We start from the raw sequence: 18,713 nt of genomic DNA on the forward strand, positions 1-18,713 counted from the left end.
ACCGAAAAATATACCATGGTAAAAGGTGCATTTACAAAATGACTTAAGTATTCCCAATGCCTGAGCACCCAAAGTAATGTTCTTATTATGTTAGATAAGCCCTCATTGTGCTAGCATTTTCTTTCTCTACAAATAACAATCGGATATCTCTACTATCACAATCTAAATTTCCAAACCTTAGACAGATATCCAGTTTGGAGTAAATTCAAGGAGATAACCGTGATATCATAAGTCTGTCTTTTAAAACGCAACAACGTTTCTCTGTAAATTTCTTCTACACGCATTCGTTTGCAAGCATACTGATGGCTTTCAAATTGATACATATGCAGCACAATACACATAACAAAAAATAAGATGCCAAAATGCCCCCATTTTCATAATAACGCCCCTTTTAATTAATTTATATTTCTAATTGAGGTAACACGGAGAGACAGAAGTTGGGGGCACTGAAGCGTTTTATTTTCAAAAGATAACGTCATAAGCTTAAGCATATACTGTTATGTTTGTAATTCACGTGAGATATAAAAGCGATAGGAATGGCCATCTCAGAAGAGTCTCACATACAGGTATGAGTGTTTGTTGAGTTAAAAATGGAACTTTTTTTTTTTAAATTTTAGTCTCAGTGTAAGCGATAAACTGAGGAGTATACGTACATGTATATGTTTTATGATTATGGACATATTTCTCTCCCAGCTACAAATATTTATCCGTTTCTGTTATCATATGGACATGGTCAAATTTAAATGAGTCAAAGTGGGTGACTGAGGTAACCGATTTTAAACAGTATCAAAGTATAAGGCGATTGCTGATATATTTCATTTCTGTTAATCCACCAGTTTATTGCCAAAATGTGTCTGTACGTAGCTCAGAATTAAACATCTATTTTATTTGATACAGTATAAAATATCTATTTTGTGTGTAGTTTTTCTAATGGCTTAGAAATATGTTTAATGATAGGTCTGCAAGTCCATTCTTGATACTTCAAAGAAAGAATCCAACAAACTACTGCATTAATTTACGTATTACCGACATGAAACACACGATGGCTGTATGATATGCATTAACTTTTGTTTATCAAGAAAAATACCTCGACAAATGTAAGTTTTTCTCAAACTATTTTCAACATATGTTATTGAATCATCAACATCAAGATCATCATCATCATCATCATCGTCATCCTTCGCCCTTGGGCGGAATGGGAGCAGCAGCGGCAGCAACACGTTTAGACCAGAGTTGTTTCTCTCTCATTATTTTAATGATCTAACTTGTTTGCAGACCAGTATCATTTATGATGGTATGCTACGTTTGGTCTGCCTCTGTTACATGTAGCCTCCCTCCAGTTAGTGTCCAAAGTACGAGACTGGTTGGTCTAAAGTGCGGACACAGTGCCTCAGCAAACTGCAGCCTTCTTTTCCTGATTACAGATGATAACGGTGGAAGTGGTCTGTACCCTTCTGTGTTTGGAACATGGTCTGTCCAGCTGATATCCTACATTCTTCTTCATAGCTGTGTATAACAGACATCTATGCTGCTTTCTAACTTCTCATTTATGGTCCAACTTAAAAGAAGGATCATTTTCAAATTTCCTAAATTCTACTTTAAGTTTTCACCTGATTTAACGAAAATACCCTCAAATGAGGTTTAACGGCTGAACCATAAATACTATCTATACATTTCAAGGTCATACCTTTGCTTGTAGAAACAAGAGAAAATGGAACAATATAGGGGCCTACTACTACCCCAATGTAGGGGCCTAACCTTTTTATCAGTGAACAAGCTGATAGGAGACATTCATTTGATATTATGTCATGATTTTTAATATGATTTTTACTGTAAAAGACATGATGACACAAACTATATTTATAAGTGACTAGCCTCCTGATCCAATGAAGTGGCTTAAAGTATATACGCCAGACAAGTGAGACTAATTCGTCTTGCACGATCGTCGCTTTTGATAGTGTGACGTGACTAGAACAGTATTAGCTATTTTGAACACGTTTCCACCCCCAGGGCCATTTAGTGGCGTGGCTACATGTGTCAAGTAAAACACTCTGAAGCCAATCCTCAAACATGACATACAAAGTACGCACTGCTTTACCCATGTTAGTTGGCAAATTTGTAAAATGGTGGGTGAAGTTATGATGTGAAAGGCCGTATCCACCCATACGTGTGATGGCGATGACTGTTTGAGATTTTGGTCATATGAAAAATATCATGCAAAAAATAATACGTATGAAATCATTTAGAGAGCTTTGGTTGTTTCAAAGTACTTTCATATGTGGAACAGACCAACAGCGTTCGTTAATTAACGCCATTAATGGATGTAGTATAATAAAAAGGCCAAGAGCGTTCGTAAATTAGTCACAATTACAAGCACAATAGATTTACGCGAACCAATTACAGCCCTTATTAGCGTACATCTTAAAGAAAGGCCCCCGATAACATACATCACGCAAAAGGCACAGTTTCTCTCCTTCTGTCAATGCTTACAAAAATAAGATGACGTTTAGCACAAAATAAATATATTTAAATTATACATAACAATAATACATATACTGTACATTTTTATGTCCTTTAAAGTTAAAATTTATGCAAATTCATGCTAGGCATGGTCTACATGGTAGACTGAAAAGCTCCAAAGTAGTAGCCTATAGGATTATAAAATCAGCTGGAAAAAACAACTGGAGGGTCCATAAAAAAGATAATAGTACCAGTCCGGAAAATTACATGTACTTCCAAGATATAGATATATATATATATACACACAAAACGTGCAGAGTCTGAATCGCCAAGTGAAAGGCATAATGCTAATGTCGATGTGGTCATATCACGCAGACGAATCCAAAATGTTAACACGAGCAGCAGACCTATCGTTCACTGCATTGCTGCTATTGCGTCTTAGCAACATCACCTGCGACACTTCAAACATAGACGCAGTTTCTGACGACCTGTTCTCCACCGGGCAGCAACAACAACATAATCTGCAAACATCCGCCGCAAACGTTGCCCAGTACATGAGACCTAACACGACTAGTGAGCAATATGGGAATATCGACATGAGAAAATATACTGCTGGCTGGATAAATATTCCCATTCCGAAAAGTATGTTTGTTATTACATGCGGAAACTGTGACATGAAGTTGAGTAGGGCAGACGTGGCGAATACCCTGACGATTTTGGAATCGAATGTAGTGATCTCTGAACCAGGCTGTGTGGGCTCAGATCGTCTGCAGAGAATTCTCAAATAGCAGTAAAAGATAACACAGTGCGGAATCACCATGGTAAAAATGGACTGGTATCCAATGAAGCCCTTAATGTTTTTGTTCACATCCGTATAATCTAGGCTGCAGTGGCTGTTTTCTGTAATGAAAACGATTCGGAATGTCAAAGTAGTCAAGACAGACTCGGAAAAACACAATTACAAATGGCTTTACACTGGATAAAGGAATAAACTTGAAAACTTTCATACAAAAAAATAAAAACACGACTACCCTAAATACAAAAATGCACAAATTCAATCGCAGATTGTCTTAAAGTGCATAATGTCTTAGCAAAATTGCCTCATCTGTTACAAGTAAGTCGACATGCCATCATTATCTAAATGTTAGAATAAAAATGCACTTTTAGGTCTTCATACCTTGATACACCAGTGGCACCTGTCGGTATTTTTCTACTTCCGCTTGGGACATGAAGGTTCCAAAATGGAGTCTTTGAACTTGCAATAAGTTAAGAGTGTAGTTATCATTAACTATGTTTCCAAGAGTTTCGCCGAGCGTGTGTTCTTTTTGCTCTTTCCACAATTTAGAAAGAGCGGCATAGTTGTAAGCACGCAGTGTAAACTGGATTGCTGTTGGGGAGATTACTATTTCCCTAACTTGAACCTCTCTTGAAACACTGAAGAAATTTCGGATGTTTTGTTTAGTTCGAACAGCGGCTGAGCCTGTGATGTTGTTGTCTTCATTGTGAAGAAACCCATAGAACTTGAGCGCAGTCGCCTGCATCTGGCTGATATCCAACTGTGTTTCATTTGTGATGTTTATCACAGCTAGGTGCATGTGTATTTTTCCTGAAATTGAAAAAAGAGGGCCTAATACTAATCTCTATCTTGCGTGGCATTGTTTAAGTGAAAGCAGATACGTACTCTCTGTTCAGTCCTCGCTAGCCATGATCGACATGAACTTGGCCTGCAATATGCCATTTCGATAATAGGGGCCGTTCAGTTCCGGCGTATCAACATTAAATTAGCATAATTAGTATGATCACACTTAACTTACAAAACTGGTTATTCTGTGTAGATTTTCTGGTGGAGCAAACTTCAGGCAGAAGAACTAGCAATTTCATTTTCCAACCTACAGCCGTTTTTACCACTGAGCCATGTTTCGCAAATTCTTTAGAAGTCGAAAGTAGAGGTACAGTTGACTCTACTACGGCATCGATATATCATCAGTAAACCAAAATAACAGGTAGTCTTATTAATAATAGCAATTTCTTACTTCTTTTGTGCGACAGGGCCAATATCTTTATTTAGGCTTACTTTCCCTGATTGTACTTGTGTTAATATTTTGATCTTTGCTTTGAGGTGAAAAAACTAAACCCGTTTCCCATTTCTAATTTTTAGAGGCGAAATTCAATAGTCTCCATCTCCACCACGAGACTGACTCAAAAACTAAAAACTTTGAACCCCCGGCCAGGATTAAGGTGGCAATTCTGTGAGCAGCTTTGGTTATGGTATACCTTAGTGATTAAGGGAAATGTGTTGAATTTCTAGGATAATTAAATGTTTACTATGAAAAGGTCTCACGCTCACTGTGAGCTTATAATTAATCAGATAGCAGAAACAGGTGTCACAGGGAAGATGATCTGTTTGCCATGTGAACGGAACCTTCAACTAACCAATCGTGATTTGAGAGCTTTCTTATCAATTACAAAATTCTAGATTTTTATTGCTTCCAACACAAACTTACCCCTAAGGAAGGTATATTCTCCAAATCCGTAGATAGGTCCGGCAAAAATGGGAAGAATGAGTAGAATGACCCCTCCTATCATTATCTTCAGATTTGTAGGCGTAAAAAGCGATGGATAATCCACTGGCTTCATGAACTTGGTAAATCTGGAAGGCAATATTGCATTCGTAAGGCACGCCATTGACATTTACGCAAAGAATATTTCATATTACGTAATGACTTTTGAATGGAAAGCTTAATACGATGCTATGGTTATATTATTACCTAGGAATTTCAGATATAGTTTAACCTAAATCCGGGGAAAGTTTGCTTGACATCATATACGTGAACTTTTATAGATTTGGTTTAAGTCTGGAACTATTTCTGGACTGCCGCTTCTTGTCGCTATGGAATGATATTGTAATTATCTTATTTATACATCCCTAATACGTAAGGTTCTGATGACTCTCCTGTATAGATATGTTCATGTAGGTCACCCAGGTACGCGTGTAACATAATGATTACCCAACTTCCGTGTTCTGTTAGTACTGGGGTACTGGTTTTTAAGTTGTCCATTTTTTTTTTCAATTTTCTTTATATGATGAAAGAAAGAATCTATAACATGGTGCTGGCTAACTTCGTTATTTTCTCTGACTCTGACCTTGAATGGAAAAAGGTATATAAGATACCGGATGGAACACTTTCTACGGAATTCAAGGATATTCAAGAAACTCGATGTTTACAGTAAAGAACTGAGCAGGAAAGAACTGAGCAGGAAGATAATACCAGTTATTAAAGATGGTTTTAATAAACAACACAGTAGGAGGTGAATGCATAATTAACTTAATCTTAGCGTGATGCCACGATGTTCTGAGAATGATATCCAACATGTCTTCGTGTCTACTGCAAGGCCTACTGGGTTGAATAATTGTCATTAATAGTGTCTTACAAAAAGTGTAACTGACAGGGTGCCACAGCTGTGTACTATTGTGTTTAGCAACACATTAAGTGAACAATGTGCAGTCACATTGTTCCAAACATAATCTGGAACGTTCTTTAACCTTGATAATTTACACCTTCCCCTGCAATGTTTTTCTTAACAAAACATAAATATTTTGTTACTTCTAAAAGAATCATTAAACGTTTTAAAGTTGAAAAAAATCAAAACAAAAACCAATATTTCATGACATGACAGCAGAACAAGGTTAAAACAGATAGATAGATAGACAGATAGATAGATAGATAGATTGAATAATCGAGGTGAAAATGATGTTCTTTAAAATCGCCACTTAATGGTGCGCAGTATCACGTTATAAGATTCATGCCATCTTATTCATTCTACTGATTCATGAAACATCGTCTCAGTCATATATTTTTAAAAAACTTTCTCCAAATGATCTGGAACTAACAATGCTCGGTAGTAGGTTGCACATTAATATACACACACAAGCGCATGTATAGATTATTTACTGATGTCTTTTGAATTAATTCTTTTAATCAGAGAAGGGACCCCCTGTAATGGGGCTCGGTCAATGACCGATTGTGATTTCTAATTACTGTTGACAGCATTCTTAGGACACAAATTATTTCAGTTAACTTCAGTCTATCAAATCAGGACGTCACGCTGGCCATAACTTTTTTTCTCTACGGTAAAGATTTATGTAGATCAGACGTCACTCAGCAGTCCACTACGTGCATTATTATCCTTTGAATGACAACGGAATTAGGTGCAATTAGTAGACGTTTCCTGACTGGTAGGCTGGTCGCAATTGGTAGTATTGGAGAAATGTCGGAAAAAGACGCCAACATTTTCACAGCGTCCAGGTAAACGCGTTTGTGTAGATAAGTTTGCATATTTTGCCTATCAGGAATGTTTTGCAACGTACAAAAACTGTATTGTATATATGGGTGGTCCTACCTTTCAACGGCAGCAATCATAGTCATCATTGTAACACCGGCCAACAGCATACTTCCTATATACCCAATGAACTGACACAGACCACTGCTAAAGACATAGCTGCCTGGAAGACAAACACATTAAGCATTTAGGGGAAAACGTCTTTCTGTGGTCTAAACATAAATAAAATGAACGTTCTAGTAATTTACAGTCATGTTATGCGCTCTTTGATCACTGCGGGGGCAACGAGAGAAACAAGGAGTATCAACAGGGCACTGACGCCTCAGGCGCAAACGAAGGTCTTCGCCATCTGTTATGCATATAACATCACGGATGTCATTGGTGTTTAGCACGCTCTGCTGTGTTCAGATATATACATTTGCAACAAATGATCATCCTGTCCGTTTTTAAAAGTGGAATTCCACACATCTTTATAAGTGTAAAGAAGAGTCTACTTTGATATTTGAGTGTCGTTTATCTAGAATTTTTACGTTAATAAATATTTTGTAAACTTAATTATTTCACTTTTCTTTCAAGGCACTAATGTCTTTTCTGTACATGTAAGAAACTCGCAAGCTCTGCTAATGAATTAACCTCACCCAAAGAAAAAAATATGTACTGCATATTGCCAACTACAGCATTTCGGCTAATCGAAGTAAAAAAAAAGACTGCTCACTATCTACATAAAATGGTGATTTTGGATATGGAATTTCATAGAATGTTGGTAATTAAGATGACTGTCGAACAATAAAATTGTCGAATTGTCGAGGTAATTTTACTAGTAGATTCTTTCTAGATGATAAATTACTGGTCCTACTATAAAATTACCAAATCTAAAAAGTTCGTTATTCAAAACGGAATCGTTGAAACAGTGAAAACAATTTATAAAAGGTGGTTCAAGGGTATACTGTATACGATCTCTAATGTTTGAAAGCTAATAAAGCAAGAGTAAGCTCTGAAAACAAACTGTGAAGCACAAAGTTCAATTTCGTCAATACAGGCCAAGATAAGACGGACTGACACCTGTGTAATACGCTGATTTTCTATGAACTGTTAGTGTGTTATCTTATAGACCATTAAGGTGGCAAAGATTGAGAAGCGCGACAGCTCATCGTTCACTTAACGAGGCTCTATTCTAAGACCCCGGTTGCAGCTGCAGGCCATTGTATACAAATTGTCTCAAAAGGCATATAAAACAGCCACATAAAGCCTTACAATACTTGTTCTAATCAGTTTTATATTACTAAACAGAAATATACAAGATCGGGGAAATTGATCGTCGTACTGCAATTTATACATAATAAAAGTTTGACAATACCAAATATCAGAAAGTGGTCATTTCAGCTGTATTTAGTTTGCCACTTTCAACTGAATGATAAAATATCGCTAAAGGCTTCGAAGGTACATTACATAAATAACGTAAAATGTAAACTAGCAGATTACGAACGCAAACAGGATGAAAAGTCTGTAGGTAAAGTCCTACAAGACTGAAAGTTATTTTTCTCTCGCTTGATTGCTTACTTCCAGTGAACGGCAGCTCATTTTATACTATGTGAACCTTAGGATTCCGTCCGCGTGTAAAACTGAACGCAGACTGTTATCCGTTATGAACAGCGCCAGACGTATATGGCACCAATTCTTTTACGTTTTATAGCCTATTATATCAGTAAGCATTGTGTTAGAACAATTGGCTAAAAAGCTAGTGGGACTTTTTTAAGTTTTGAAAAATCTAATTCAAGTTAACTTTGATCGACTATAAAACATTAACGCCATACCTTTTATAGTTGACACCATTAGTGATCCAATATTGATAACGCCGGTGGCTGTGTTGATCACTGCCATACATAAAACCAAATGGGACACAATTGGGTTCCGAGTTCCTCCTGTTTGTGACATCCATCTGATCTTCAGAATAAGCCCCACATTGACGCATATCACGGCAGTAAGAACGACTCCCAGGGATGAGCCCTTGGCGACCACCGCAGCCAAGCTAGGTCCAACTGTTTCTTCCAACACCTCTCCGTTCATGATACTGCCTTAGTGGCGCCAACCTGAAACACGAGGCATTATTATATTATGTATATCACCTTGGTGACGCATGAACAGCAGCGACATCTGGGATAATAAAACAGTGTCAGTTAGCGTGTCTCGTTGCCGTCCGGTATGCCGGATAACAAGATCAATTTCTTCTTATATTTTAAAAGATACACCGATTTTTATTTTTATTCTTTATTTGATGTGCGCTTATTCTCACGAACGAAAGTCAAAGTATGTACATTAAAGTAATCAAAATAATGTCATAAGATCGTGTGCATATTCATAAAATGTTTTAGATGCCAACGTAATACAATTGGCCCGCGGCAAGTGCACAGCTTGAAGGATTGTATTGTGACCGGGAATATCCACTCGGAGGTTTCAACCATTTGCCCAATATTGGTTGATTTCGTATTTGATGTCAATCTATATCAATTGGTTCTACTATACATCGTTCGTAATATACTTCAGAGACTCAATGGTTCACATTTACAATAAATTCCCAAGACAGTGTGGGTAACTTTGCATCAAATGAAATACTGATATAACCCAGTATTGTCGTCAATGGTATAAACTCCCTTCCAGGGATCACAAAAATTTTAAAGCAAATATCTACAAAACTTGCCTGCTTCTGGTGTTATTAATAGATGGGTTAGGTGATGTTGAACATTAAGAAAGGTGTCAATTTTACAACTTAAGTACCTTAAACTTTAAAAAGTATATTTCTCTCGGAGAATTTTTCCCTTGTATATTGGCGTTTCTTTACGTAAATTGCCTCCAAACGTTTTCATCCAGAAGAGTTAAAAGGACCAGCGTAATCATTGGTTATTGTATTAAAAGGCCACATATCGTGTCAGATAATGCAAAATATTTAAAAACCGCGAAATGTATTAGCTAAGAATGACAGCTTTTAATAATGAGCAAACGCAAAATACTGCCCACAATAGTGTTAGCGTAATTTGATGATTTCCTTTTCAATCAATTTACCACCTTCTATCAGCATATCGTTGCAGTTTCGTTCATCATTATTTCGATTTGTGGACTTGCAAATCTGGATTTCAGAATTTTATTCATCTATCACGTGTTAAGTCATGCACACGCTCTTTTTTCCCTTTACAGTAAAATTTGAATTGCGTATTTTCTAGCATTTTGTTTTCAAACACGCTATATGCAGTTATTCTATATTCAAAACAGCACCCGGCGAAATAGTTTCATACGTCCAATCTCTACACAAGATGATGATGCTGAGGAATTGTTTGGACTTGCTTCCATGATGTATTTAAAAAATGAACATAATAAACATACGCACTATTAAATGTAATGAATGTAATGAAGAAAATGTCCCAATTCTTAACAAATACCTTAATTTTCGCTTAGGATTATTTTAATGACAACAGTAAACTAAACAGACTAAAAAGGCAACTTTGCCTTGACTTTAATTTAAGTAATTTAATTCCACAGTTTATCCTTTTTATGGGGTTGCTTGACGTTTTCATTAAATATTCCGTTCCAAGTGTACTGGAATAATTAGCGACAGGCGGATTATCATCATCTATAAAGCAGCAATTATACAAAAGTCTTTGGCGTTAAATTGTCAGATTGCATATTTTAGATAACAGTGATTAACCTATGAAAACCTAAAAACAAAACAATTACATCACCACTGTCTGTTCTACATCGACTTCAATGCTTTTCCACGAAAATTCACCTTCTATTCATATATTGCATTAAAACTTCATATCCTTGAAAACCCTTGTGCCATATGGTTGGGTTACATAAACCTGCTGTATCGCAGTAGACAATATTACAAGCAGCTGAAACACACTACACCATGATCTTCATGACAGATGGTGTAGTACGTCCCACTTGAGTTTCCTTTGTAATCTAATCTAGGGATTTAAAATAATGTGAGACAGGGACTCTATTTTGGTATTTAAGAGCTCGAATAATCATGCTGTAATACTTCTATTTTGGTTTTTTTATCTTTACGGTGGTGCTGGTCTGTTACTGTAAAAATGTAATTAGAACCTCTAGAGCTTGATCATACGTGTTAGGTATTAACGTATTATTCTTCCAAAAGTAACCAATACGTTGGCGTTAAGATTATAGTTCTTTGTACTTGACCTTACACAACCTGTAAGATTCCCGAGAATTCAACTTATGCTCCGGTTTTAGGTAGCTCAAGTAAATGAAAGGATATTGAGTTGTCTTGTCGTTAACCAATACAAAGCCAAGGAAACCGATTTCCGGTGCTGGTGTGCAAAGTAGTCGCCTACCAAAAGCCCAAGGCACGATCAGACGTGACTTATCACAGTCGCAGGATAAACAGAAAACTGCATTCTGAACACGCAATTTTTTTAATATCCTGGCTTTTTTCAGCAGCATGTCTATTTTAGTTATTGTGCTCCAAATGCTTGATCCATTCATTTGTCTGGAAAGATACCCGGGTTAATAAATATATGAATTTGAAAAATGAGTTTGCATGATATATTTGACTTCCCATTGTCCATTAAGTATATAAAGTACATTGCATTGACGCATGTACATAGCAGCGTCGACATGACTTTTACTTTTCCATGCAAATTAAGACTCTCCTTTTGATAACAACCGAGACAAAGTACGTTGTAAAGATGTAATATAATTAGTTTTATTCCATTTCATTGATTACTTATTCATGCCAACAAATCTAACTCAAGATACAGAAACTAGCTTCACGAAAAGGATCATATGTAATCTTTTATCTCTCACATCAGTTACAGTAAGCCTGTGTGCTATGAATGATAAACGGTTCCATTGCCTATATCTATCCCTCAATAGAATAGATAACGACAGCCCATTATTGTTTCCTGATAAAGCTGCTGATTGAATCCCTTAGTGACTGTGGAACCGATATTCCTATATGCTGACATCAAATTTCTGCAAATGTGGATGGTATATAAAAAACAACATATTTTATATAACCCAACTTATAGCACTGAAAAACACGGATGCAATTATCTGTGAAAAACGCAAATGCCGAGTCCGCTGTAAATTGTTCGACAAGACATACATGCGTATGTGTAAAACGCTAAATGATGCAAATAAAAAGAAAAGATCCCTTTACTTAAAGTAAAATCACATTTAAAGCCCAGGAAAAACATGTTAAAATCAAAGCAGTTGCCAGCGTACATTACAGTGGTGTACAATGACTGTCCTCTTTAAATATCTATATCTATGGTCATCAAATTATTTCCGCTAAACGCAATTCGAAGACCATCTTGACAGATTGCCAGGATGTTAAGGAACGCAATACACACTGCAATTAACCACTTAAAGGAACACACTCTAACTGCACATGTTTCACGGTATAAGTTTAGCTATCTCAGGTTAGAAAAAATCTGATTTTAACACATACCCCTAGAGTCGCACGCGGTCAAACGGTGATACAAATGACATAAGGCTCTTCTCTTTGCAACCCCACAAATGAAATTATGTGCGCTATTTGTTTGGATATTTATTATTTATGCTTTAACATGTTCTTTTACTATAGGACCTTTCAATAAAAGCGGTCGCTATCGGCCAAATTTCGAACACCATATTCGTGTTTGTCCTTTACTTATACATTCGCTTGGGTTAATGAGGAGACATAAAGGCTCTTTCCCATTGAAACTATCGCTCTACGTAGATCTGGTGATTATACGAGTACGTTGGAAACAAGAAGAGGAGTGTTAGCCTGATTGCATTCAGCGAGAGTCCCATCGGAGTTGGATCCATGCACGTAGAACGATTGTTTCATTGGGAACGAGCCCATAGTAAGCAATTCCTCGACCGCTAAACCACAGATACTGGATTCTTCAAGGACGGTAGACTATCAGGTCAAGATCTAAAAGATCCTGTGGCTTTTGCGGTAATGTTGGTGAGCGTGCTCAATGAAATATAGGCAGATGTTCATCACTGTTTTTCTGTTTTTCTTTTCTTTATAGAAATGTTTGTTTCTCTATCTTACCACTGAATAACAGTCAATATGTCACCAAATATCTGCTATTATAGCAATTTAGGATTCTTAGACGTTTTGAATTATTAGCTTTAAGCAAATTTAAGGCAGAGAAAGAGAACAAAATTAACTACCTTACATCAATTGAAACGTTATTGCATATTTAGAGAATGAAAGGAAACCATTTACTGATATCAGCCAATAAAAGACGCATTGGTACTTTTGCCAGTAGCCAGATATCGTTATCTTCCGGCCAAGATGTTTTTCCATAATCGGCCTCGTTTCCGGTATGTAATTACCCTACCGACAATATAATGGGATTTTTCCCATAGAACTACATATACAGATCTGCTAGCATAATAGTCACCGGGGAATGTGATGCTCCAGCGCCTTTAAACATTTAATTAACTAAAGACGGGTTTTAAGGTTTTCCTTCCGTCTTGCTACTGATTGCCAAAGCGGATCAGACTTAACTGAGGTTATTGATTATCGCGGCACAGGAATGTCCCCTAGATAGACATTGATTCTGAACACGTACAGGAAAATAGCCACATCCTACAGAAACAATAAAGATACACGACCTGGCCCAAATGTGTCTGATCAGCACGTTAAGTATGCAGATCACAGTCTGAAGGAAATAATCTTTCATTTCGTTAACGGGTTGGAAAAATTAGGAGCTTTTTGAATCAATAGTGTCAGTTTTCCTTTTACAGATTGTTCACACTGCTAATTTGCGAAATATGTTTTATTTGGTCAAATCGAATCGATTAGGTTTCCACACAGAATTTCTATTACCTCATCACATGTGATCCCAACAGTGAGAGATGTGATTTGACATTATCTTGTCTTTCTCGAAATGAAATAATCCAACAGGCAGCGTATGAGTGTATCAACAATTTACTGGCATTAAGTGAAATATAGAAAAGAAACATTTTAATCTTGTGTATCTCCACATGGCAAATATATTTGATAGCGTCTTTAACGATGGGATTTTTTAAACAGAGCGGTCACATTATTATAATCTTATAATCGACTCCTTGCAGGTAACTAACAGATATTTGAAAATTCTAGGAAAAAGATCAAATGAGTCCCTACATTGTTAAAGGCACAGACGGCAAATTTCTAGGACAAAGTGCTCCATTTACACAGATTTTGATCGCGTTTTCTATATTTTAACTTGGTGGTTAATATGTAAACTTTAACTTTTCTATTGATCAAAGATAGCAAGGTTTAATGAATTTTCTTTTGAAAAAGCCCGTCAAATTTACTAATGCAGCTCGTCCATTATTATTTCATTTTGTTCTCTCCGATCTAATCTTTTGCCATAATATGTGCCTTTGTGCCTTTCCTCAAATTTGTATGTGTGTACTTTTTTCTTTACTTTGTTAGCAACTTGTGGACTTAAGATGATTTAAACATATCATCTTAAAGCCAATTAATGCTACAAGAGGCCGCTTTATTTTGACACAAAACATTCGTTCTTTTGTCTTTAAAAACTACCTGTAAGCACAGCTATTTCGTCTAATAGTTAAATCATGAAAAACAGAAATGACAAGAAAAACGCACACAGTATGTAATGGCCTGCCAGTTCATATACTGTATTTGATACAATGTACAAGAAAAAATATATTGTATTTGTAACACAAAGAAAGGGGTGTATTCAGCATACCTTTACTGGAAACTGGTATTCAACCCTACTTATTCACTCTCAGTGATATTTTTTAACTACGGCAGTCAAAATGTTAGCAGGAAAGACTATATTCTTTCTAAACTGTCAACATTACAAACCTGTATCTGTGCGAGCTCAGCGTGGCAAGCTTCGTTAGTGGAGTATGTTTGTCGCTGCTGTCTCTCTTTTACCGAGTAGTTTTTGCCATAGTGTATCCTCTTAGAGCCGTATGTTTGTTACGTCTCCTTGTTCGAAAAGGTAAACATTGACAGACCTGGATATTTGCTTTTAGTTGAAAATGCCACAAGCTGTGCAAACTGCTCCTAATAAGGAAATGTTAATGAAATTATTCCATTAAACAAACCACGTGGTACACGTAAAACGCGCATAAGAAAAACAAGTCCCAGGAAGCTGGACTAACTCAGTTCTTTAACTTGTTCTTTCGTCTCCTTTTGCGTTTTGTTTCCGTGTTAGAGCTACCCACGATCCATCCATTTCTTATGGAACATCGCGCTGAATTGGTGGGAACCGTGCTTCGTTCATGACATTGGTGTTTTTTGTTTTTGCTGCTTAGCCTGATGATTGAGAAATGCCGTGGGCAGAACCACCCGGTTGCCTCAGTGCCGCTGCCACTTTGCACAGGTCACGTTCTTGCACAGAGGAACCTCAGAGTGCGGCTTATATGGCACGGCCTTGTTAGCACGGCGCGCTAGGTGGTGAACACGAACAGTGATCGCAGGAATGCAAGATAAGCACCATCTGCCGTATTGGGAGCCGGTGCTCTCGCCTAGCTGAATCCTCAGCATTATGATTTGTGTCTCTGTTACAACGATTGTAAAAGAATCATTGCTGGGTTGTTCTGATAAACCTACTGAGTTAAAATGTGAGCTGTGGAAATTCCGGGCCATTACCCCAAGAATGACAGGCCAAACAGTGTAAATCCGCAGAAATTTTTATCGGCAGGAAGAGCGCCCATGGGACCTGTGTTTTTCTTCCCATATTAATTTTCTGCCCTCGAGCTGTATGAGCTGCCGGGCGTGAAAACATTGAGATTTATTGGATATTATTTTTGACCGCTTCTGCCATTTGAAGTTAACAAGAAGTAATTTGAAACATTTGTTTTGCGAAAAGACAGCCAAAAATTCGACCCCAATTTGGGTGTAGTAAATTGGGGTCACTGTTGTGAGGTTCTTCTTTTTTCAGTAAAATTGAAGTAAAGTTAATAAAGATTTGTTTCGTGTTTCGTAGTCTGCAAAAAATGTATTTCTTGTAAGTATGGAAGGTAATCAATTGGAGTGAGCAGAAAGATTTTCGCTTTCTCATAATTCACATTAGAAAACAGTCCAAAGCATCTGAAAGCCCGACACGCAACACTTGAAAACAGGAGGAAAAAGGCTGCGTGACGAAACCTGTAATACGGCGTTGCATGAAGAACCCATTGAAATGATACCTACTGAAATGAGACCTGATGAATGACTAATTATTGTCGTTCTTTTTGAATTATTTGTAGCAATTTAAGTATTTCTAACAGTTTCATCATTTGAAACCGTTTTTGCTTGCATTGCATCATTCAGTAGCTTACTTTGAAAAAAAAAAGACAAAAATAGCTTTTTATTGGTTTCTTGTCTCATTACATGGCGTGTTGTACATTCTAACTTGTCTCTATTGTATAACATAGATTTTATTTATTTATTTATTTATTTATTTATTATTTTTATTTATGTAAAACATTCAAATGAACTGTTAGTTGTAAAAAAAAAACATTGAATTGCGATATCACGCAAGCAGGTCTTAATGCATTGGCATCGTTCCAGAAAATAAGTAGTAAAAGCATGATGGTGAACACGTACGACAAAAGTTTATAAAAGAAAAGCCACAGTTTGGTTACAGTAGATTAAGATGCACATTTTTATGGAGTGCCATTTTAATTTAGGGGGACATTGATTAGAAGATCGATGGCATGTGACCACCTATCACAAAAAAAAAAAAAAAAAAACCCTAATCAATAGAATATATGGACAAAAAGTGAAAACGGCAAGTTTGCATTTTTGGTCACTCAAACATGTGCCTGTCCATCTATGTTCTTTGTAAATTGTAGGCCTTCGACAATCTTTGACTGATATGCCTTATACATTGTAACGTAGCCTGCATTGTTTGACACTGCATTTGACATTTGATGGGAAATCCACTTTTACAGCTGCACACGCCTTTAGGCTTATTAATATTAGAACCCTGCACCTTCATATACTGACCCCTATTTGGAACAAAAGAACATGAACGTTTCAAGACTAAAAAAGTCGTCAAATTGACATTGGCAATCAGTGGCAATGTTACAAGTTTTCATCATGCTTCGAAATAAAAGTTTCACAAGCATCTTGTTCTCATGAAAAAAGTCACCTTAGAAACACCATCGGGTAAATGCGCCATTATGGCAATATTATTGCCTTGGGCGAATCATTTGGTCCTTGGCCGATGTATTCATTGATATCAGTGCAATTAGTGTCAATACATGTCACTTGGCATATGTAAATTGGGGTGTTTGATATTTTTTGTAATAAATCTTCCTATTTTCCTTCAAATAAACTGGGTACGTTTCAAAGCGTGTTATACGAAAATGCAAGTAACGTACTGAATTGTTCACTTGGCTTCAACTAAAGGAAGAGTGAACAAAAGAAGGTCTAATAACAAATATTCAAATGGCATTTTGAGTTTAGAACTCGTGAAAAGGTGTAAGAAACAGAAGGTCACCAATGACGCTAGGAAGTATTGTCTAAAAAAATTAAAATTCCCTTCATGGCGACTGCGATATTCCGGAAATTGCATAGTGAATCTTTGGGGACAGTCCTTTTCGGCTTTTGTCAGCAACTTTGACCTTCAATACCAATGCACAATATGGTTGATGGGACCCCTAAAATTACAGTACTTACACGAAATATTGTTGCACGCGTTTCTTTATAAATCCGGTCGACGGTTAGGTAATCATAAATTGACCCACTCAATTATGTGGAGTTATTTGTTTGTATTTGTCAAATTATATAACAGATAATTATTTGTGTGGACTGAAAGGTAAAAACCACTTGTGAACAAACTGACCGTAGGTAAGACACTTCAAGTCTATTCGATGAGCTGGTCACTCTCTACACATTTTGAAAGAGCTCAAAACGCAATGAAATCTAAGAAGAAAGAGGTAACTTTTCTTTAATCAACAGCTTAAATTGAAATTGTTGTTTACTCCCAATATCTCGGTCTATTTATCTATGTACAGCATCTTCGTCAGGGAATGTGGCGATCCAGGCGAATAGCTTCTTACTGAGAGATGGCCTATTGTAGAATATTTGAGACAAACAACAATTTTTTAATTCTTGCTGTTTGAAGAAAAATTACTGCGCATTACATGGCTGATGAAGATGTTTTCTGACTTACGGTGGAATCTAACGTTGGCGTGTCGTGGAGATGCCAGTGGAGACCAAGGTGAGTGAAAATCAATGTACTGTTCGAAAAAACAAGTCTTCATTTCCTGGAAGGGATCCTCAGCTGAATCGAGTGGCAAGATTGTATGTTTTTCAAAAGATCTCAAATAAGACTTGAGGTGTAGTATCGTAAAAGTCACATCAGGATGATTATGTACACAGATACCAGTACTGCTATCCATCTAACTTGTGTATCATCTGTTCCACATTCCACATTAGTTGTTTTTCCTCGGGCCTCTGGTGTGTTTAATATATATCTCTCTGTGACAATCAGTTATACACACAGCCAAGTGTATTTTAATACAAAAATTTTATAAAGATAAATTAATGTTTCGAAAACTAGAACAGATTAGCTGAACACCTTATAGGCAAATTAATAGATAAATTATTTCAACATACTGGAAACCGTTTTTACCTAAGAGATTGTCTACATTCCAGGAAAACATCCATACTTGTTTTCCAGCGAAATAAAACAACCCCAAATCATTTGATTGCCTGGTCAATCAAACTCGTTCACAGCAAGTATAATCTTTTTTTTTTTTTTTTTTTTTTTTGTTACCACAAACAGCTTTTTAATACTGCATCAATCTGATTTTGTTTCTCTGTCCCGTGACATAAAAAAGAAATACATAATCATGAAAAATACAGTAATTTGCACCCTCAAGGAGAGGAAGATTCAGGTGTATTTAACGTATGAAGCAAAACCCTTGGGTCTAGAAGAAGTTGC

The 18,713-nt window shown here is 36.6% G+C and overlaps 1 protein-coding gene across 1 annotated transcript; it reads right to left on the bottom strand.

Annotated features, from left to right (window-relative positions):
• Positions 1–2,551: 2,551 nt before the first annotated feature.
• LOC106177410 (uncharacterized) lies at positions 2,552–15,648 on the bottom strand. The gene is made up of 6 exons (XM_013560168.2): positions 14,636–15,648; positions 8,616–8,891; positions 6,862–6,964; positions 4,965–5,110; positions 3,638–4,066; positions 2,552–3,360 (listed from the first exon to the last, which is right to left on the bottom strand). The coding sequence occupies exons 2-6, from the start codon at positions 8,866–8,868 to the stop codon at positions 2,828–2,830; spliced, it is 1,464 nt and encodes a 487-aa protein (XP_013415622.2). The 5' UTR covers positions 8,869–8,891; positions 14,636–15,648; the 3' UTR covers positions 2,552–2,827.
• Positions 15,649–18,713: the final 3,065 nt, after the last annotated feature.

The sequence above is a fragment of the Lingula anatina genome, chromosome 1, assembly GCF_051362555.1.
Source record: "Lingula anatina isolate TDL-2025a chromosome 1, LinAna3.0, whole genome shotgun sequence".
Taxonomy (NCBI): Eukaryota; Metazoa; Brachiopoda; class Lingulata; order Lingulida; family Lingulidae; genus Lingula; species Lingula anatina.